General features: G+C 44.9%; 1 protein-coding gene across 1 annotated transcript in view; it reads left to right on the top strand.

Moving 5' to 3' along the window:
• The window catches only part of LOC126091920 (serine/arginine repetitive matrix protein 1-like), a 369225-nt gene that overhangs the window by 158037 nt on the left and 188813 nt on the right, over positions 1-22375 (top strand). The window contains exon 4 of the mRNA XM_049907238.1: positions 395-1352. Within this exon, the coding sequence (XP_049763195.1) occupies positions 395-1352 (958 nt within the window). The remainder of the gene's footprint in view (positions 1-394; positions 1353-22375) is intronic.

Raw genomic sequence — 22375 nt, 5'->3', positions numbered from 1 at the left:
GTTGTACTAAGATATGGTTGTCACGAATAAATTTTGATACGTTGCGCCGTTTCCGAGTTATTTAGCATTGAGTTTAGCCAATCAGATCGTCACGCGCGTAAATTCAAGTTTCAGCTAACGAGACAAAACACTCGTTGGGCAACACCGCCCCTGGCAGGCCGCTCGAGTATGAGCGCGCGACGCCCGATTGGCTAAATTCTATGCTAAATAACTCGGAAACGGAGCAACGTATCGAATTTTTTTCTTAACTTTTATGCCTCAGTAGAACCTGCCCTGTAACATCCCTACAAGCATTTCAGACATATTCTGATCACCTCGTATATGTATATATTACATATACATTACATATCGTAACGTAAATAACTAATGAGAGATCTCCCTTTGTGTTTTACAGGCACTATGCTCCAGCGGAAGACCGTTCACGGGAACCCTCGCCCAAGCACCGGGAGAGGGATTTCCGGGACCGAGAGAAGGATAGGGAGCGAGAGCGAGAGCGCGAACGCGACAGGGGCCGCGACCGCGATCGCGAGCGTGATCGCGAGCGTGGCAGCAGGGAGGTGCGCGAGCGGCGGGAGCACAGTGGCAGCACAGCGACGACCACGCAGGCGACGACCACGCGGACGCTGAGCCGCACGCAGAAGGAGCAGCGCGCCTGCGAGAAGCTGATCCGCGTGGAGCGGCTGGCGCACGGGCCCGAGGCCAGCGACCTCGACTACGACGACCGCCACTCGCCGCAGCGCTCCGCCCTCGACGACACCGACGTCGACGACCGCCACTACCCGCAGCAGCAGCAGCAGCGCAGGCGGCGGGACCGCGACCGGGAGGACGACGACGGCGACGACGAGGCCGAGGAGCAGCGGCGCGCGCGCAAGAAGAAGCCGTCCAAGAAGGCCGCCGACGCCCGGCTGCTGGAGGCGGAGGAGGAGGAGGCGGCGCGCGAGTCGGAGGCGGAGGACGCGCGCCGCGCCGACACCATCAAGCGCGGCGGCACCCTGAGGGCCGAGGACCAGCGCAAGAAGGGCCCCGCGCCCGCGCCGCCGCCGCAGGGCTCCGGGAAGAAGGAGAAGAAGAAGCAGGGCTCGTCCGCCATGGACAAGGTGAAGCAGCTGTTCGGCGGCTCGTCCAAGAAGGACAAGAAGAAGAAGAAGGACAAGAAGGGCCAGAAGGAGGAGGCGGACAGGAAGAGGCGCGACGAAGACGAGGACGGCGAGGAGCAGGACCCGGTGGCGGCGCGCTACACCGAGTACCGCGGCGACCGCCTGCTCGACACCGACGAGGAGACGCTGCGCGCCACGCCGCACTCCACGCGCCGCCGCCCCAGCGCCGGCGCCGACGCCGACCTCTCCTCGCAGGTAGGGCCGCGCGCCTGCCCACTGCTCGTACAGAGGCTGTCTGATGTAAACACGACGGGAAAAGCATTCAACAACGTAGATCGCATACATATTTCTTTATTCGAGGCAACCGGTTTCGACAATTTTTGCTGTCATCCTCAGGTCTTAGAAATCTTTTTGTAATGAAACATCTTCATGTTACATAGATAGAAAGAATATCATTTAGCCACAACATAGCAGGTCACCAACTGGAAGCAGTTAATTCCATAAATCATCTGGGAGTAGGCATCAGGAGTGATTTAAAATGGAATGATCGTATAAAGTTGATCGTCGGTAAAGCAGATGCCAGACTGAGATTCATTGGAAGAATCCCAAGGAAATGCAATCCGAAAACAAAGGAAGTAGGTTACAGTACAGTTGTTCGCCCACTGCTTGAATACTGCTCACCGGTGTGGGATCCGTACCAGATATGGTTGATAGAAGAGAGAGAGAGAAGATCCAACGGAGAGCAGCGTTCTTCGTTACAGGATCATTTAGTAATCGCGAAAGCGTTACGGAGATGATAGATAAACTCCAGTGGAAGACTCTGCAAGAGAGACGCTCGGTAGTTCGGTACGGGATTTTGTTGAAGTTTCGAGAACATACCTTCACCGAGGAGTCGAGCAGTATATTGCTCTCCCCTACGTATATCTCGCGAAGAGACCATGAGCATAAAATCAGAGAGATTAGAGCCCACACAGAGGCTTACCGACAATCTTTCTATCGACGAACAATACGAGACTGGAACAGAGGGGAGAACAGATATACGTACTCAAAGTACCCTCCGCCACACACCATCAGGTGGCTTGCGGAGTATGGATGTAGATGTAGTAGATGTAGACCTCACACCAAGTTGTCATGTGCATAAAATTGCACAAAAATAATATGAACGTGTTCCATAACAAAAAGCTTTTTAAGACCTGAAGATGACGGCAAAGTATGTCGAAACCGGTTGACTGAAATAAAGAAATATTTATGCGACCTAGTCTGTTGAATGCTTTTGGAAAGTAAGAGATCGCTCGTGCGGTCTTCTGAAAATGAGATAATCCAATCAACTTATAACTACTGACAGACAGTGCCACAGGTTACCCAACATTCATATGTACGATGAGGCGACAAAAGTCGTGGGATGTCTTCTATTACCGTGCCGACCTTCCTTTTGCTCGCCACAGTGAAGCAACTCAACAATTCGGAAGTCCCCTTCAGAAATATTGAGCCATTCTGCCTCTCCAGCCACCCATAATTACGAAAGTGTTGCCGTTGAAGGACTTCGTGCACTGGCAGACCTCTCGATTATGTCTCACATATGTTCGATGGGGTTCATGGTGTAATACCTGGGTGACCAAATCACTCGCTCGAACTGTCCAGAATGTTCTTGAAACTAATCGCGAACAGCTAGCACCTGATGACAAGGCACATCGTTATCCACAAAAATTCCATCGTCGTTCCGCAACATGAAGTCCATGAATGGCTGCAAGTGCTCTCCAAGCAGTAGAACATAACCATTTCCAGTCAATGATCGGTTCAGTTGAACCAGAAAACGCGGTCGGTGCAGGATTTTGTGCAAGAAATAACGTCTCGATTACGTCCCCCTAAACTGTTAGATGGGATTCATGGCGGGCGATTGAGTGGCCAAATCGTGCGCTCGAATTGCCCAGAGTGTTCTTCAAACCAATTGCAAGCAACTGTGACCCAGTGATATGGTGACTTGTTATCCAAAAAAATCCCGAGGTTGTTTGGGAACGTAGAGTCTATCAATGGCTGCAAGTGGTCTCGAAGTAGCCGAAGACAACCATTTCCCACGATCGTTTCAGATGGACCAGAGGACGCAGCCCATTCCATGTCAACACAGCCAACATCATTATGGAACCACGACCAGGTTGCACAGTACCTTGTTGACAACTTAGGTCCAAGGACTCTTGAGGTCTGCCCCATCCCCGAACCCTACCATCAGCTCTTACCAACTGAAATCGGGGCATCTGAAGCCGGTGCTCTCGGTTGTTAAACGCCGGCGACCACTGCGTTGTCTGTGGTGCGAGATAATGCCTGACACTGTAGGTCTCGGAATACCCAATCCCCTAACGATTTCCGAAACTGAATGTCCCATGCGTCTACCTCCAACTACTATTTCGCGTTGAAAATCTGTTAATTCCCGTCGTGCGGCCATAATCACGTCAGAAACCTTTCCACATGACTCACCTGAGTACAGACGACTGCTCCGCAAATGCACTGCCCTTCCATACCTAGTACACGCGATGCTACCGCCATCTGTGTATTCCCATATCTTTCCTGAGTTCCTGTGCCCGAGACAGGAGTCAGTCCTCCATTGTGTCCTTATCTCCTTCATTTCGTCGGAGTTAAAGTGCTTCGCTTTGAGGGTTTTTTTTTTTTTTTTTTTTTTTTTTTTTTTTTTTTTTTTTTTTTTTTTTTTTTACGCCCGAAACACGTCGAAGTCTCAGGGCGACATGTTTGCGCTGTAGGTCAAGTGCTCAAGCTCCTCCCACTTCAACTTGGCTATTACACTTTGTGTGACCTTGGAGACGCGTGGGCGCGCGTTATCGTGGAGCCGAATCACCACCTCCGTGAGCAATCCAGGCCGTTTGCTTTTGGCAGACTTGCACAGGCTACGGAGTGTCTCACAAGTACACGTCACTGTTAATGGACCTCCGTGCTCCAGGAATTCGATGAATATCGGACTTCGGACGTCGGAAAAAGAAGTATCACGTTGCCTGGTAAGGACACAGCTTCGAATTTTTTTGGGGGTGGTGACGACTGTTGTGGCGTAACAAGACAGCCACGCCACTCGGAAGTAGCCGAAATGCACGCGTACACACACGCCGGCTGGCGTGAGATCTGAAACAGGATACGTAATGAATGCTATAAAGAAAAGTACGTAGCTGCTGTAATACTTAACTTTAATCCATCATTGTGGTACATCGCTCTTGACGATACAAATGAGACTCTTTAAACACAAGCACTGTAAGGCTAATGGCGCCTTGCTAGGTCGTAGCCATGGACTTAGCTGAAGGCTATTCTAACTGTCTCTCGGCAAATGAGAGAAAGGCTTCGTCAGTGTAGTCGCTAGCAAAGTCGTCGTACAACTGGGACGAGTCCTAGTACGTCTCTCTAGACCTGCCGTGTGGTGGCGCTCGGTCTGCAATTACTGACAGTGGCGACACGCGGGTCCTACATGTACTAATAGACCGCGGCCGATTTAAAGCTACCACCTAGCAAGTGTGGTGTCCGGCGGTGACACCACAACGACACTAGATTCGCGTCTGTGGATGCCTCACTACGTTATCCCAAAGCGGCATATACACATTTCAATCGGTTTGGTTGTTACGACGTTACGTACCTTTTTATTTGAACACTCTTTATACTTTAGTTCCATATGGCTCGCTGCCATGGGGACTGCGGGAGTGATTAGGCGATTTGCACTGTGCACATAGGCGTTGAACCACTGATTGCTCCCGCGCTCCATGCGAGAGTGAAACTGGAAGACGCCGTAGTACGTGGCAACGTGGAAAGTACCGTCCGCCACGCACTCCACAGTGCCTCGCGTAGAGGTTGCGTTACATGTCAGGCTACCAGAAAGTCTGCAGGCTGCTTTACAGTGAGTTGAGAAACTCTTCGGACAGCCGGAAGGCGGGGAGATCGACAGCGCAGCCCGCCGCCTGCCTTCCAGACTCCAGCCCGCCTGCTGGACTTCCTGGAGCCGGCCCGGCAGCGTGGTGCGGTGCGGCACGCCACGGCCCGGCCGCCACTTTCCCTGCGGTCGCTCGGTACGGGCTCCGTCTGCGCGACCACTTTCCTCTCCGCTGTGCGTACACGTCGGCCGCAGCTCCGGCCGCAGCTGCAGCCACGCGCGGGGGATTACCAGAGGGGGTCACAAACTTTTAATTATCACCTCAGTGAAAAACAAGCTGCCACTATAAAAATTGGTGGTGGTGCTTCTCTACCCTTTTTCCCCAACAGTGGATGATTTGTCCGAGACCTTGATTCTTAAGCCTGCGCCACCTTGTATGGTGTCTGTTAAACTGGGTGCGCCTTCGCTGGTAGCAGTGGACATTAAAGCTCCACTTGAAATTTCCCTTAATGGGAAGTAAGTAAAGCCCAAAGGGAATAATATTATAGAGCTATCGAACTGTCCGCGGTAATGATTCGTCTCTGACACACACACGTAACGCAACGGAATTTTTTCGGCATCTAGAATGATCTACTGTTGGTTATTCCCTAACAATGTAACACTGTCACAGAACGTAATAACGAAACTACAGATCAGCTGCTGCCCAGAAATACTGGAGGCAAACTTACCTTCTGTAATCTGAAAATAATTTAGTAATACTAAGAAATGCTTGTTAGTTGAATTAGTTGCTCGAACCAGAAGTGGCTCCAATTGAACTATCGATCGAATTAAATCACGAGAATATCTCTGTAATTACCTCTGCATAAAGCGTTAGTGCAAACCTCATATTCACTCAGTACTAACATCTTGAAATCGGAATAAAATTTATGATGATTTCACCATTGACGAGACTTCCTAACAAGCATTCAGATATCTCCAGAAAGGAAAAGCCATCCAAACACACATAAATACACGCACTTGCATTACCGGATCGAAAGACCATGACAAAGTCATTACGCAAAGAGGTACGACACTTGGCCAATATGTCTTTCTAAATCGAGAATCAAGTATCAATTGTGTGGACTGTCTTCGAACCACGTAGCCCCTCTTGAAGAGCGCGGCGCGGAGTTTTGCACTATCGAAAAGACGTGGCAAATCAGCCTCATACTTCCTTTTTTCCAATCCAACAATTTTGGATCGTTATGGTTCTGTTTAATATTTGAGTGCGTAACACATCTGGAACCAACTTCTATACGCTAAACTCGACTACAGCGCACCTGATTGTATCAAAGGACTATGCAACGTGTAGTGACCTTCCCTCTCTTAGAGTATATTTGTATTTGAATTTATTTTATATCTAATGTTTAAGAACGAATGATCGTATTGATCTTACTTGGTCGGTGGTTCCGCGACCGTAATTTCCTTTAGTGATTTACATACACGAGTGCCGCAGCTGCTCGACGTGTGAAAAAGATACAGCGACAAAACACAGAAAATTGCCTTGCGTTTGTCACTGTTAATGATCTGACATTACGTGAGCAAAAAGTTTTGAAGTCTTGTTAAAAATTAATCTTGCTAACAAATATGCCTGGCAGAGCTTCGTGTATATGACGTCAGTAGTATAAAATTGTTTAGGTTTGCTCCACATACAATGTACACTATCGAGAGGGATTGGCAGTACAAACACGTTCTTATTATTTAAGCAACCAGAACGGGAAAGAAACTCGACTACGGTTATCTGTTCAATATTTGTCTTCAAGTTAATTCTTTAATAAAACATTCACTTTTATCAGATTTCGTGTAGCGAAATCGATCGAGTCAGAGCATTTTATTACGTAGGCAAAAAAAAAAAAAAAAAAAATATTCCTGAGCACTCATGGTTTATATCATTACAAGACTAAATATTATACTGCTTTTTATTCCTGTAATATTGTTCAAGAAGACAGGTGCAGCCGGCAAATTATTACATAAATATAAAGCTATTAGCGGTTTATGGCCGCGATCCAGCAGTGATCTGCAATGGCTTATGGCTGCTAGAAAACACGTATTTGCTCAATAATTCAGGGAGACGAGCTTTTCAGAAATGAACGAAGTAGATTAATATTTTAAGTGTTGAATTGTATTTTGAAATTAAGCACAAAATAATACATTTACAAAACACACGTTTTCGTTTTACAAGCGGTAAGCGTCAGAGATGCTATTACAGAACAACTTCCTTCTCGTACAGCGAAACAAAAGAGTGTCAATTTTCTCTCTGGCGGCGGTTTATATGTTTATTACGCCAGAGAGGTTGATGAGGTTATCCAAAGCAAACATTATCAGCTGCTATTCTTTGTACGTTTTATAAATTGTAGACGCACTCTACTGGCTTTCATAGCACGACACTTTTTCCTATTTTATCGCGGTGGCATGAATAAGTCTTATACACGCATGGCATAAACGGACAATTGTGATGTTCACAAGGCATGTTCAAGAGTCAGCCATTCAAGTTGTTGTTTTTCTCAAATCTTACGTGTGAAGAAGAAAATCTAATCAATTGTACAGGGTGAAGTAACCCATGCCTTGCATTTCACAGTCGTTTGCAGAGAATGGACTTAGAAGTAGATGTACAAAAAAGTTTCTCTGTTTACGGCGTCATGCAGCTCAAAAATTGCCTCGTCGATAATCGGCACAATAGCACCTCGGGTACGCGTTCTTGGACTTCCCGACAAGAAGTTCTCTGGCTTTCCCAGGCTCTCCGACTTATTACTGAAGATCAACTGATAGGAGAAATCCCAGCCCGCTGGTGCAGCACTGCGGTCGAAACTCCCAAGGACAACGGCACGTTACCTTGCCGAATGCCTTGTGTCGATATTTCTCAGGCCCTCTAATTCTCTGAGTTCAAAGAGCTGGATTTGATTCTAATGTTGACACAGTAACTATCATGTTCGCAGCAGAATATTGTTTAAATCAACAACTGGAGCGCATTAAGAAACTCTCATGGTCCTATAGAACGATGTTTAATTCCGGGCACTACTCTTAAACAGTGTTTCAACAATGGAGTCACGATGCTAACTCAGCCAACGCGTAGTGTTAACTGTGACTTACAGCACCGCAGATCCTCCAAACACCGTGTCCCATCCGAAGACTTGAGTTGCGACCTCGCTCTGTTGAGGGAGCTGTTTCTAAAGTACTGCACAAGTAAATCTAAAACTCGATCTCAGATATTGTGACCATATTATGTTAAGAAACTGCTATCAACTTACAGCGTTACCCTGCTTATCCAACAAATCCCTTAGTGTCACAGAATGTCTCAGGAACATGTCAACACTTGCTAGCCGTCCTTTGGGTAGAGTTGTTGGAAGTCCAGGTTTTCAACTAATACTTGGCATAAAGGTTAGTGTTGCTTATTACTAAAGCGAAATACCCTAGTTGGATTCTCCTGTGACGACATTCTATTTATATGTTGGAAAGTTCTGAAATGTGGCCCACCCAGTCCAATTATATAAAACGAAAATCTATTGATAAATTGAGTGAAATTTATCACCAAGCTACGTGTTGTCATTCGAAAGTCTTGTACCATATTACTATATCTGTTTAACTTACTACTTACAACTGCAAAAAGTGTGGGAACAACGACCTTTGTAAAGAAACTCATTAGAAATTATTTAAACGAGGTCTTCTGAAGCAGACGTTCAAAGTTTCATAAGCGCAGTATCTATAAGCAAAGAATAGGTTTTAACGTCCGTCTGCGACAAGGACAATGGGGAAGCATAGCTTGAGGGGAGGATTGGGGGAGGACACGGGCCGAAACCTTTTTGGAGGCATTTGCCGTGAGAAATTTGAGGAAACCAAGGAACTTGTATAGTTAGTCTAGGATCTCAACCGCCTTCTTCCATCTTGCGAATTCTGTGTAATAACCACTGCACAACATCACTTAGTAATCTCTAGAAACAGTACCACGAAATGTCATACATACTATAGCATCCAGTAATTAATTTGAAATATTATTCTTTGCAATTATGATATTTCCATTTTTCGTGTATTTAACGACGGCCTAATACAAAACATCAAATTTCTTTATGATAACTGCTCGGAAACCATAGATTCCCCGTATGAAGCAAGTAAGTTACTGGTAGTGTTCACGTTTAACCATCTTTACTCCTCTGGTTCATCCTCGTCCGGAGTGACCGAGCGAGGTGACGCAGCGGTTAAGGTACTGAGTGCGTTCTTGGTGGTCGAGCTCCAAATCCCCGTCAAGCCATACCGACCTAGGTCTTCTTCGTTTCCCAAAACAATTAAGATGAATGCTGCTATAACTCTTTTGAAAAGGACACGGCTGATTTCCTTCCACATCCTGACCTATCTGAGCTTTCGCTCCGTCTCTGATGAACTCATCAAAAATATTCAAATGTGTGTAAAATCTTATGGGACTTAACTGCTAAGGTCATCAGTCCCTAAGCTTACACACTACTTAACCTAAATTATCCTAAGGACAAACACACACACACATGCCCGAGGGAGGACTCGAACCTCCGCCGGGAGCAGCCGCACAGTCCATGACTGCAGCGTCTAAGACCGCTCGGCTGATCCCGATCGGCATGAACTCATCGTCGACAGAATATTATATCCATATCTTCCGTCCATCGTTATTTTTTTGTCTTCCAGAACGCCAGAATAATCCATCGCTATGATTTCAGCATACATATTTCATATTTCTTATGTGTCCGTTTCGTTTCGTGTACCAGAGCGAATGGGCCAGCTGATAACGTCAGCTTTGACCACACACTACACACGAATGAATCAGAACAAAACGACCTAAACAGGTCACCTATGCCAGTGACAGCGTTCCTCATAGAGATTTACTGAAACTAAAAACCTTCTGAGAAGGAAATAGAACATAGAAAGTTTCATGAATTTTGATTGAAAGCATCGTTAACTGCGCTCTAAATAACGCACTTGTACGCAATGCATTTCACAGATACGGTCGTGTCTCTCGCTATTAAATAACTACACGTGCAATTTGCGTGCGTGCGCCACTAGTATGATAAATGTCCTGGCAGCAATGTATCAGAATCCCTGACGTAGGCGTTAACCTTGCAGGCTGTTTTGCTCCAAGCGTCTCTGAGACCATTGTGGATGAAGTGCGCTGGCGGTTTCTCGTAATTACGCTATTACTCATTCTGACAGCTGGACAGAAAACCGCAAAAAAGTGTCTAATGTTGCTTGTTTCGAGCCTCAGGCCTGTGTGTGAGCGGGTGGTCCGCAGCAGTCTCCAGCACAGGTAGTTTGCTCCACCCGCAGAATAATTTCCTTCTGACGCGTCCAGCTGAAGTGCGTCGGTGTAATGACTTCATCAGTTATTGCACACACGAAGAAAACACGTTTGCCATTAATACAGACAGCTTCGCGGCGATGAGGAACGAGATGTCGGGGGCATTGTCTTCCTCCTATTTCAACGGCGATCTCTCTTCGTGTGCAAAAGATTTTAGGTTTCTGGTAATTCACCCAAAGCCTTCAAAAATCCGTTTTGTTATTGATTTGTACTAAGCTAATAGTGTGACGTCCCTCAGACGTTCGAGAATTTGGTTCAACACGAAACAATAATTTAACATTCCACGTATCGGCTTCATCCTCCGGGTCACGACTACAGTTGACTATAGCCACCGCCATGTTCGCGTCCTTAATTATGCCCTAACGCTACTGTTGGCCTGTGACGTCATCGTCTTGTCACGAAAAGGACGGAAAAAGCGTTCGGAAGTGACACACCACTCTAAAGCTGGATCCCCCCCCCCCCCCAACCCCCACTCTCTTCCACCCACCACCCGGGCCAGGAAATGTGAAAGAAAGTCAACAGGTAAAGTTTGAAATACTTTTTCCGGTTACAGCATTCGTTCCGAAGCATCGATCAGTATGTACCAACTGTCATTACTAAAACCACTGCCTGTCACACAGGTTTCTTCTCCGTCATCGAAGATTTCTGAGGTTTATGTGCCTAAAATTCGTTCAGCGATAGTTCAGATCATAGCAGCGTTATGACAGTACCGTAAAGGCAACGTTAACAGAAAATAAAGAATATGTCGATTATACACTGATAATCGCAGTGCGGTTACATGTTCCACCCTCCTTAGTTACACTTGCCAAATGCTGTTCTTCTTCTTCTTTCGTTTCACCCTCTTTGGGGTACGCTGGATCAATCATTTCTTTGTGCGTTGTTCTTTTCTTAGGGCCCAGTATTTCTTCATTCTTTCTGATCTTCTTCTCCTCTCTTCTTCCGAGATGAAGGATTTGGACTTTTGTGTGGAATTGTCTTGGAACCTTATGTTTTCATCTTCAGTAATTAATTTAGCAGTTCGATCAATGAGTGAATTTTCTGAAATATTTAATTCCACTAGGTCTTTCTCAGTTTCTTTAAACCAGTTGGGCTTCGTTTTTCGGTTACGGAAGAAGTCAAAGATTTGTTTAGTTAATCTGTTGGAATTCATTCTGAGAAGATGACCATAAAAATTTATTCTCCTTTTTCGCATAGAATTTGAAAGTTTTTCAATTTTCTTGTAGAGAGTTTCATTTTTGATGTATATGATCTTATTGTCTTGAAATTTTGGCCCAATGATTTTTCTTAAAATTTTTCTTCCCTTTACCTCAAGTTTCTCCATTTGGCCTTCGAAATTCATGTTAAGTGTTTCTGCTGCATACAGTGCTTCTGGCTTAATCACTGTCTTGTAATGTGTAATTTTGGACCCCCATGAAAGGGATTTTTTGTTGTATGTATTTTTTGTTAGTTGGAACGCCAATTCAAGTTTATTTTTTCTGGGTTCCATTGCTTTGCTTTTCCCAGCATTCCAAGTAATCCATTCTCCGAGATATTTGAATTCTTTTACTATTTCAATCTTCTGTTCTTGAACTTTGAGGTATTTACATGAATGCTTGATGTTTGTCAATATCTTAGTTTTTTCAGAGGAGATGTGAAGACCAATTTTAGCTGCTTGTTTCTTTAGTTCAAGGATTTGCTCCCGTGCTTCTTCCATTGTTTCAGCAAACAGGGCCGTATCATCTGCAAAAGCAATGCAATTTACTTTAAGGTTCTTCTTTTTGCAACCCAGTCTTATACCACTCTTAATATTTGTGTTCCATTCTCTGACTACCTTCTCAAGCGCACAATTGAACAGCAACGGTGAGAGCCCATCGCTGTTATTCTAGGGCCTCAGACCCTTTTTATGCCAACGCCCTTGCCGTAATGGTAACACCGGTTCCCGTCAGATCACCGAAGTTAAGCGCTTTCGGGTTGGTCTAGCACTTGGATGGGTGACCATCCGGTCTGCCGACCACTGTTGGCAAGCGGGCTGCACTCAGCCCTTGTGAGGCAAATTGAGGAGCTACTTGACTGAGAAGTAGCGGCTCCGGTCACATAAACAGACATACGGCCGGGAGAGCGGTGTGCTGACCACATGCCCCTCCATATCCGCATCCAGTGACGCCTGGGGGCTGAGGAGGACACGGCGGCCGGTCGGTTCCGTTGGGCCTTCCAAGTCCTGTCCTGAAGGAGTTTAGTTTAGTTTTTAGACCCGCGTTGTAAGAAGTAACACAGCATTAAATCTTTGGGGCAGATCCGGCTTCCTCACTTCACAATGAACCTTCCCATGACGCTGACAGATGTTTGCTGAAGGATGGATTTGAGTTTCAGCTCACCGTTGAAACTACTAGAATATCTCTGGTGTCTGTACGAGGCTTCCGTCACGAAAGATATAGTAGATAGATCATTCTTCTTAGCACAGTTTCTGTCTTAAAGGTAAATTGTGTATTGCATCGTGTTTAGCCAAGTAATCGAAGTTCACACTTGTCACCCGTCGCAACGGGACAACCACTGCGAAGAAACGCCCCTAAACGTGTACACCGCTCCACGTGTGGCAGTGGGTGGTGGTTACATCCAGTTACAGAAAAGGTGGTTCACGTCTATACATGAGTATGGGAGCGGGGCTGCTATGAAAGGAAGAGGCCGCCTACAAAGCTGAACAGACTTTCAGTGTTCCTCCTTCCGCCGTTTCCCCGCGTGTGTTACCAAACACGAGGGTCGACAATGCACTATACTAGGCCACGGTCGTGCTGCGGTCGTGACCGCTGACACGTGGCCTGGAAATCTCCGAAACAATCGACAGCGCTGAGCCGCTGACGTGGCATCAGATTACAGCAGCCATCGGACGTGCATCCCACGTGATGTTACGTGCTTGTTTGCCTCCACTGAACGTCCAGCTCATCCTTTTCATTTTATTTTTGTTTTTGTTGGTTTCAGGGAAAGACCATTCACGAGATATAATTATGCCCCTTAATGAACGAACACATTAGCCTGACTTCATTACAAAACACAAAACACTGTATTACAAAATCAAATTTTATTAAAACAAGCGGACAGTTGTGCGGGATAGAATAAAAGCCACAGCTTTTTGAGATTATGTATAAGCTCCCCTAATTTCAAAGTTTCCTTTTAAAGAGATGGATGAAACGGCAAATACATATGCTAGTGAACCTATTCATGGGGCTAAGAGCGACTCCAGGAGAATAATAACCCGTAATTTTTTTGTACACTGCAGTTGTTCTTGGATGCGAAATAATACGAAATAGCAATTCGTGTTTCATTAAGAAGTGCAGTGCACTGTTCCTTCGGACATGCGGGAATATACGTAACTTACAAATGCAGTGTGTGACTCATGGACGACGACGTGTGGAAGTTTGGATTTGGCAGTGATTCGTGCACAGATAGCCGAAGATTAGGCGACCGCTCACGTAATGCGGCAAATTCGGGTTCGAGTCCTAGTCCGGCACAAATTCTTATTGTCTTCATTCCAGCATAAAGCCGAGGGTAGTTCATATTCGCAGTTGCGAATACATTCCCTGTTCTTGGATTATTCTATTTACCACAGTCTAGTAGTATTAGCACAACGTCCTGTTCATTGAGGTAGTTCACTGCAACCATCTGTCTGTCTCGAAGAGGCTCTACCGAACGAGGTGGGGAAGCGGTTAGCACACTGGACTCGTATTCGGGAGCACGACGTTCAAATCCGCGTCCGACCATCCAAATTTATGTTTACCGTGATTCCCCTTCATCTTTCCAAGCAAATGCCGAGATGGTTCCTTTGAGAGGGCACCACCGATTTCCTTCCCATCTTCCCCTAATCCGAGCTTGTGCTCCGTATCTAATAATCTCGTTCTCGACGGGATGTTGGACTCTAATCTCCCTTCCTCCATTTTCTCGAAGCTTCGTTGCTTTCAAGATCAGTCTTCCAGTGCATTTCTGTGCCCTGTGATTGATTGTGAAGACAGCATGTAATGTGTAACGCTGCGTTTGTATTTTTACTTACGGCTATGATGACAGAAGGACATGCAGCCTACTTCTCTCGAATAGTATACACACGGGCAGCAAAGCGAGCGCCCAACACCTCCTTTTCCCTTCCGCTCACCAGTCACATACTGGTGATGGAAGTTACTTCCGACATCGGGAACCGAACCAGGTACTTTCATACGGGTAACATACTAGTGTTGTTAAGGGCCTCTTTATTTGTGAAAAAGAGGAGTTAACCGTGATGTCGACGTTGTGGTCATTAGCGATGGAGCGCGTTCATGAACTGGTAGCAACATGGGGTAGAAGGCATTGTTTCCGTAACATTCATGATATTTCCCCGTCGTGATATGTAGAAGGCTTAAATCAAGACAGAATTGAATTTGAATATTTCTGTTCCTGTATACAAGTCTACTGTCGTGACAACTGGCGGCAGCGATTATGCACAACTAAAAACAGCGGGCTTGGCAAGACGAATGGAAGGAAAAAAGCGATGAACTCGAATTAGAGACCTTCAAGATGTTGAGCCTCCCCCCATGAACCATGGACCTTGCCGTTGGTGGAGAGGCTTGCGTGCCTCAACGATACAGATAGCCGTACCGTAGGTGCAACCACAACGGAGGGGTATCTGTTGAGAGGCCAGACAAACGTGTGGTTCCTGAAGAGGGGCAGCAGCCTTTTCAGTAGTAGCAGGGGCAACAGTCTGGATGATTTACTGATCTGGCCTTGTAACACTAACCAAAACGGCTCTGCTGTTGTGGTACTGCGAACGGCTGAAAGCAAGGGGAAACTGCAGCCGTAATTTTTCCCGAGGGCATGCAGCTTTACTATATGGTTGGATGATGATGGCGTCCTCTTGGGTAAAATATTCCGGAGGTAAAATAGTCCCCCATTCGGATCTCCGGGCGGGGACTACTCAGGAGGATGTAGTTATTAGGAGAAAGAAAACTGGCATTCTGCGGATCGGAGCGTGGAATGTCAGATCCCTTAATCGGGCAGGTAGGTTAGAAAATTTAAAAAGGGAAACGGATAGGTTAAAGTTAGATATAGTGGGAATTAGTGAAGTTCGGTGGCAGGAGGAACAAGACTTCTGGTCAGGTGAATTCAGGATTATAAATACAAAATCAAATAGGGGTAATGCAGGAGTAGGTTTAATAATGAATAAAAAAATAGGAGTGCGGATAAGCTACTACAAACAGCACAGTGAACGTATTATAGTGACCAAGATAGACACGAAGCCCATGCCAACTATAGTAGTACAAGTTTATATGCCAACTAGCTCTGCAGATGAAGAAGAAATTGAAGAAATGTATGATGAGATAAAAGAAATTATTCAGGTACTGAAGAGAGACGAAAATTTAATAGTCATGGGTGACTGGAATTCGACAGTAGGAAAAGGTGAATATGGATTGGGGCTACGAAATCAAAGAGGAAGCCGTCTGGTAGAATTTTGCACAGAGCATAACATAATCATAGCTAACACTTGGTTCAAGAATCATAAAAGAAGGTTGTATACATGGAAGAATCCTGGGGATACTAAAAGGTATCAGGTAGATTATATAATGGTAAGACAGAGATTCAGGAACCAGGTTTTAAATAGTAGGACATTTCCAGGGCAGATGTGGACTCTGACAACAATCTATTGGTTATGAACTGTAGATTAAAACTGAAGAAATTGCAAAAAGGTGGGAATTTAAGGAGATGGGACCTGGATAAACTGAAAGAACCAGAGGTTGTACAGAGTTTCAGAGACACCATAAGGGAACAATTGACAGGAATGGGGGAAAGAAATACAGTAGAAGACGAATGGGTAGCTCTGAGGGATGAAATAGTGAAGGCAGCAGAGGATCAAGTAGGAAAAAAGACGAGGGCTAGTAGAAATCCTTGGGTAACAGAAGAAATATTGAATTTAATTGATTAAAGGAGAAAATATAAAAATGCAGTAAATGAAGCAGGCAAAAAGGAATACAAACGTCTCAAAAATGAGATCGACAGGAAGTGCAAAATGGCTAAGCAGGCATGGCTAGAGGACAAATGTAAGGATGTAGAGGCTTATCTCACTAGGGGTAAGATAGATACTGCCTACAGGAAAATTAAAGAGACATTTGGAGAAAAGAGAGCCACTTGTATGAATATCAAGAGCTCAGATGGAAACCCAGTTCCAAGCAAAGAGGAGAAAGCAGAAAGGTGGATGGAGTGTATAGAGGGTCTACACAAGGGCGATGAACTTGAGGACAATACTGTGGAAATGGAAGAGGATGTAGATGAAGATGAAATGGGAGATACGATACTGCGTGAAGAGTTTGACAGAGCACTGAAAGACCTGAGTCGAAACAAGGCCCCGGGAGTAGACAACATTCCATTAGAACTACTGACGGCCTTGGGAGAGCCAGTCCTGACAAAACTCTACCATCTGGTCAGCAAGATGTACGAGACAGGCGAAATACCCTCAGACTTCAAGAAGAATATAATAATTCCAATCCCAAAGAAGCAGGTGTTGACAGATGTGAAAATTACCGAACTATCAGTTTAATAAGCCACAGCTGCAAAATACTAACGCGAATTATTTACAGACGAATGGAAAACTGGTAGAAGCCGACCTCGGGGAAGATCAGTTTGGATTCCGTAGAAATGTTGGAACACGTGAGGCAATACTGACCTTACGACTTATCTTAGAAGAAAGATTAAGGAAAGGCAAACCTACGTTTCTAGCATTTGTAGACTTAGAGAAAGCTTTTGACAATGTTGACTGGAATACTCTCTTTCAAATTCTGAAGGTGGCAGGGGTAAAATACAGGGAGCGAAAGGGTATTTACAAATTGTACAGAAACCAGCTGGCAGTTATAAGAGTCGAGGGACATGAAAGGGAAGCAGTGGGTGGGAAGGGAGTGAGACAGGGTTGTAGCCTCTCCCCGATGTTATTCAATCTGTATATTGAGCAAGCAGTAAAGGAAACAAAAGAAAAATTTGGCATAGGTATTAAAATCCAAGGAGAAGAAATAAAACATTGTAATTCTGTCAGAGACGGCAAAGGACTTGGAAGAGCAGTTGAACGGAATGGACAGTGTCTTGAAAGGAGGATATAAGATGAACATCAACAGAAGTAAAACGAGGATAACGGAATGTAGTCGAATAAAGTCGGGTGATGCTGAGGGAATTAGATTAGGAAATGAGACGCTTAAAGTAGTAAAGGAGTTTTGCTATTTGGGGAGCAAAATAACTGATGATGGTCGAAGTAGAGAGGATATAAAATGTAGTCTGGCAATGGCAAGGAATGCGTTTCTGAAGAAGAGAAATTTGTTAACATGGAGTATAGATTTAAGTGTCAGGAAGTCGTTTCTGAAAGTATTTGTACGGAGTGTAGCCATGTATGGAAGTGAAACATGGACAATAAATAGTTTGGACAAGAAGAGAACAGAAGCTTTCGAAATGTGGTGCTACAGAAGAATGTTGAAGATTAGGTGGGTAGATCACATAACTAATGAGGAGGTATTGAATAGGATTGGGGAGAAGAGAAGTTTGTGGCCCAACTTGACTAGAAGAAGGGATCGGTTGGTAGGACATGTTCTAAGGCATCAAGGGATCACCAATTTAGCATTGGAGGGCAGCGTGGAGGGTAAAAATCATAGAGGGAGACCAAAAGATGAATACACTAAGCAGATTCAGAAGGATGTAGGTTGCAGTAGATACTGGGAGATGAAGGAACTTGCACAGGATAGATTAGCATAGAGAGCTGCATCAAACCAGTCTCAGGACTGAAGACCACAACAACAACAACAACAACAACAACAAGATATTGAGCACAGCGGGCTGCGAAGTTGTCTTCTTTTGGAAGCAAGTACCTAGCGTGAATCAGAGAAGTGTTGCGCAGTATCACGGCTGCAGCTGAAAGCTACTGGAACCGCGGTGACATTTGGTGGCGACCGTCCCACACGTCGAACGGCCGTAACTGGTGCGTTGGTGTGAGCAGGGACACCAGGTAGAAAGGGAACAGCAAGTCGAAACCGTCGTCTCCGGGTAGATCAGAAACAAGTTAACCAGGCAGGCTTGTCGCTAACGGTAACCCACTCACGCCGATACCGTTCTCTGAGATCACGCCGCCTGCGCACACCCGGCCTTTAATTAGCATTTCCATCGCCCATGAGATTGCCGACGAAATCGAGTCACTCCCTATGACCTACGCTCACAATCGAGACGCAGCAAGACGCAGTCAGCCTTATTACTCAGCCATGAGGTCACTGTGCTATTCTTGTGATGATGTTTGGTTTGTGGGATGCTCAACTGCGCGGCCATCAGCGCTCGTACAAAGACCCAGTTTTTTCACAGTCCAATTTTGCCACTGTCACGCACGATGATGATGATGATTATGATGAAGAATACAATACAAACACCCAGTCGCCGGGCAGAGAAAATCCCCAACCCGGTCGGGAATCGAACCCGGGACCCCGTGATCCAAGGGCAGTAACGCTAACCACTAGACCACGAGCATCGGACGCTATTCTTGTGGAATACTGGATTGGCTGTGAACCCGCGTAACCAATGCGAAATACGAGAGTACACTCTTTAAAACAGGAGAAGTTTCGTACGAATTGTGTCTTGCCACTAGAAAGAAAGCAGCGAAGAACTGGACTGAAAGAGAAAATCAAAATGAAAACAGGCGAGTGAGCTTGAACTAACAACTTTAATTTTTTTGATCTGTCAATCCTCAGTTGTTATTAATACTATGTTAATGATTTTTAGGTTAGGACCGTTTGTTTTCAACTGAATAAAAGCAGTATTTGTTTTGCCACTCGCCTTTCGCCTCATTTTTATTAAGGGCATCATCAGTGGCCTGTAATACATATATATTTTCATTTGTATGCAGCACTTTCAAATTGGACATTCTGTTATATTACATGTGAATTACAAACAATTCTGAATTAGGCATCTTTGTAGTTATGTTTGTTATCACTTACTGTGTGTGCTTATATTTGAACTACTCATATGTATAACAAACTTATACAGCTATTATAAATTATCAGTTAAAATCAGAAAAAGAGGGGAAGTGAATGAGAGGAATCGAAGGCAGACGATGATTACCATAAGAGAAAATTGAGAGAAACAGGAAACCAAAAAAGGTGGACAGATAGGATAAAAACTAATAAAACAAAAAGTAGCAGCAGGAGAATGCTCCTCAAATCCAAACGTATTGTTCATTTCTTCCTACAATTCAATCCATTTACTACATTTACACATAGGCAGCATTTGAAAGTCCAGCTTTATAGCTTCAATGCCAGTCTGTCATTTAGCGGTAGTTTACAAAAACGTGAATTTTCCGCTGGTGTCCAACTGAAATAAGCTGTTTGTGTGTGAAACTCAAAGCGATTAATTAGTAATTTCAGAACTTAGTGTAACCAATAGTAGTTTAACTACAATATTCGTTGTCCACACACGTATGCCACTACATAGTAACGATTGAATTCTGTAGTGAAGACAAATTTTGTAGAGCGATGTGGTCGCCAGTTACGAGTAGAATTGTGTAACCAAGACGAGGTCTTTATGTCAATTTTTTAAAATTGTTATTAATCTTTTTCTGACTCTGCCCATTGAGACACTGTTTCCATGCAAAATCGGAGTACAATCGGTCTTGTAAAATGTGTGTTGTAATATACCATTTAACATAAAAACACAAGCGGATAAATGATCAAATATGTTTACAGACTTAGTGCAAGCAAAAAAGCAAACAGTCATGATTATTATAAATTTAACTATAGATAGCGCCGTTGATGGTTCCGAACGTAAGGTTCATCTTCGGGTAACTGTACACATATAATTGACGTCTTTCCATTGGAAGTAACCGTCCCGTCGACGAGGAAGTCATTAGAGACAGCGTATAAAAGTATACTGGACAAGGATGGGTAAGGTAAATCAGCCGTGTCCTTTTCCTGGGAACTACCCCAACATGCTACCTGCTCCATTTCAGAAAAGCATGCAAAACCAAATCTGGTCGGCTGGACAAGAATTTCACCTCACTACTTCCGAGTGCGACTGTAGTGTTGAAGTGACCTTTTGCTGTACTAAAAAAACGCTCGCATAAGGATGGAATTTTAGTCAACACATCCTACAGGCGTGGAAACACCCTTGGTACCGAAGCAATTTAAGTCACTTAATAAAGGAAAGTCTTTCGGTGGCTCAGATTGTATACCTGTTAGATTCTATTCGGAGTATGTTCATGTAAATCTCCATGTTTAGCATTATATGCAACTGCTCGCTCGATAAAAGGACTGGAAAGTTGCACAGCTTGCTTCAGTACACAAGAAAGGAATAAGAAGTAATCCATTGAATTATAGACTCATATGACTGACATCAATATTTGCAATAATATTTTGAACATGTGCAGTGTTCGAACATTACGAAAAATCTCGAGGAAAACGATATTCACATGACGTAATGTGTGCTATCGACAAGAGATTTCAAGTCGATTCCATATTTCTAGATTTCCAGAAGGTTTTTGATACCGTTCCTCACAAACGGCTTCTAATCGATAATAAACCTCTCCGTGATGCACAATGTCTCTCTTGTAATGACTGCCAGCTGAGTTCGTTGAGCATCTCGGTAACTCCCTCGCGACGACTAGACTATCCCGTGACGAAATGCGCCGCTCTTCGTTTTGTCTTATCTGCCTCTTGTATCAGTCCTATGTGATGAGGATCCCAAATTGCGTGCCTACGCAGTATCCTCGCAGCTGTGCGCTGTGCTCGTGATTTCCCCTCAGAGAGGTCACAGTTGGTAGTAATTGACGAGAAGTCGTCTAGCATTCTACAAGGAAGTATTTTAGGCCCTCTGCTGTTCTTAATCTATATAAACTATCTAGGAAACAATCTGAACAGTTCTCTTAAACCGTTTTCAGATGATGCTGTTCTTTACGGTATACTAAAGTCATCAGAAGATCGAAACAAATTGCAAAATAATTCATAAAAGTGTGAGTTCATCCATATGGTAATAAAAGGAATACGTTATATTCCCGATACACAATAAACCACACAAACACAAAGGTTTTAGGAGTCGACTGAATACCTAGGATTACAATTATGAACATTTTTCTACAATGAATTTTTCACTCTGCAAAGGAGTGTGCACGGATATGAAACTTCCTGCAGAATAAAATTGTGTGCCAGATAGAGACTCGAACTCAGAACATTTGCGTTCCTACTGACTGAGCTAACGAATCATTACTCACAACCCCTCCTCACAGTTTTACTTGCACGAGTACCTCATCTCCTATCTTCCAGACTTCACAGAAGCTATCCAGAGAAATTTGCAGGAGAGCGTCTGTGAATCTTGGGAAGTAGCAGACGAGATACAGGCGGAAGTAAAGATGTGAGGAAGGATCCTAAGTCGTGCTTGTGAAGCTGAGTCGGTAGAGTACTTGCCCGCGACAGGCAAAGTGCCCGAGTTCGAGTCTCGGTCTGGCACGCAGTTTTAATCTAAAAATGGTTCAAATGGCTCTGAGCACTATGGGGCTTGACATCTGAGGTCATACGTCCCCTAGAACGTAGACTACTTAAACCTAACTAACCTAAGGACATCACACACATGCATGCCCGGTGCAGGATTCGAACCTGCAGTCCGTAGCAGTCACGCGGTCCCGGACTGAAGCACCTAGAACGGCTCGGCCACCGGGGCCGGCTAGTTTTAATCTGCTAGGAAGTTTCAGGAACAACTTAAATTGGAGCCATCACATAGAAACTGTCGTGGAGAAGCCGGCTGGCTTTTACTGGCAGAACACTTAGAGGATGCAGCAGGTGTGCCTAAACTACTCTTTCCGACCTCTGCTAGGGACCGAGTGAGGTGGCAGAGCGGTTGGCACACTGGACTCGCATTCTGGAGGAGACTGTTCGAACCCGTGTCCGGCCATCCTGATTTAGGTTTTCCGTGATTTCCCTAAATCGCTTCAGGCAAATGCCGGGATGGTTCCTTTGAAAGGGCACCGTCGATTTTCTCCCCCATCCTTCCCTGATTCGATGGGACCGACGACGTCGCTGTTTGGTCCTCTTACCCGAATCAACCAACCTACCGCTGTGTGAC

The sequence above is a fragment of the Schistocerca cancellata genome, chromosome 7, assembly GCF_023864275.1.
Source record: "Schistocerca cancellata isolate TAMUIC-IGC-003103 chromosome 7, iqSchCanc2.1, whole genome shotgun sequence".
Classification (NCBI taxonomy): Eukaryota; Metazoa; Arthropoda; class Insecta; order Orthoptera; family Acrididae; genus Schistocerca; species Schistocerca cancellata.
Note: the sequence above shows the minus strand (reverse complement) of the source record. Positions and strands in the feature narration are given on the sequence as shown.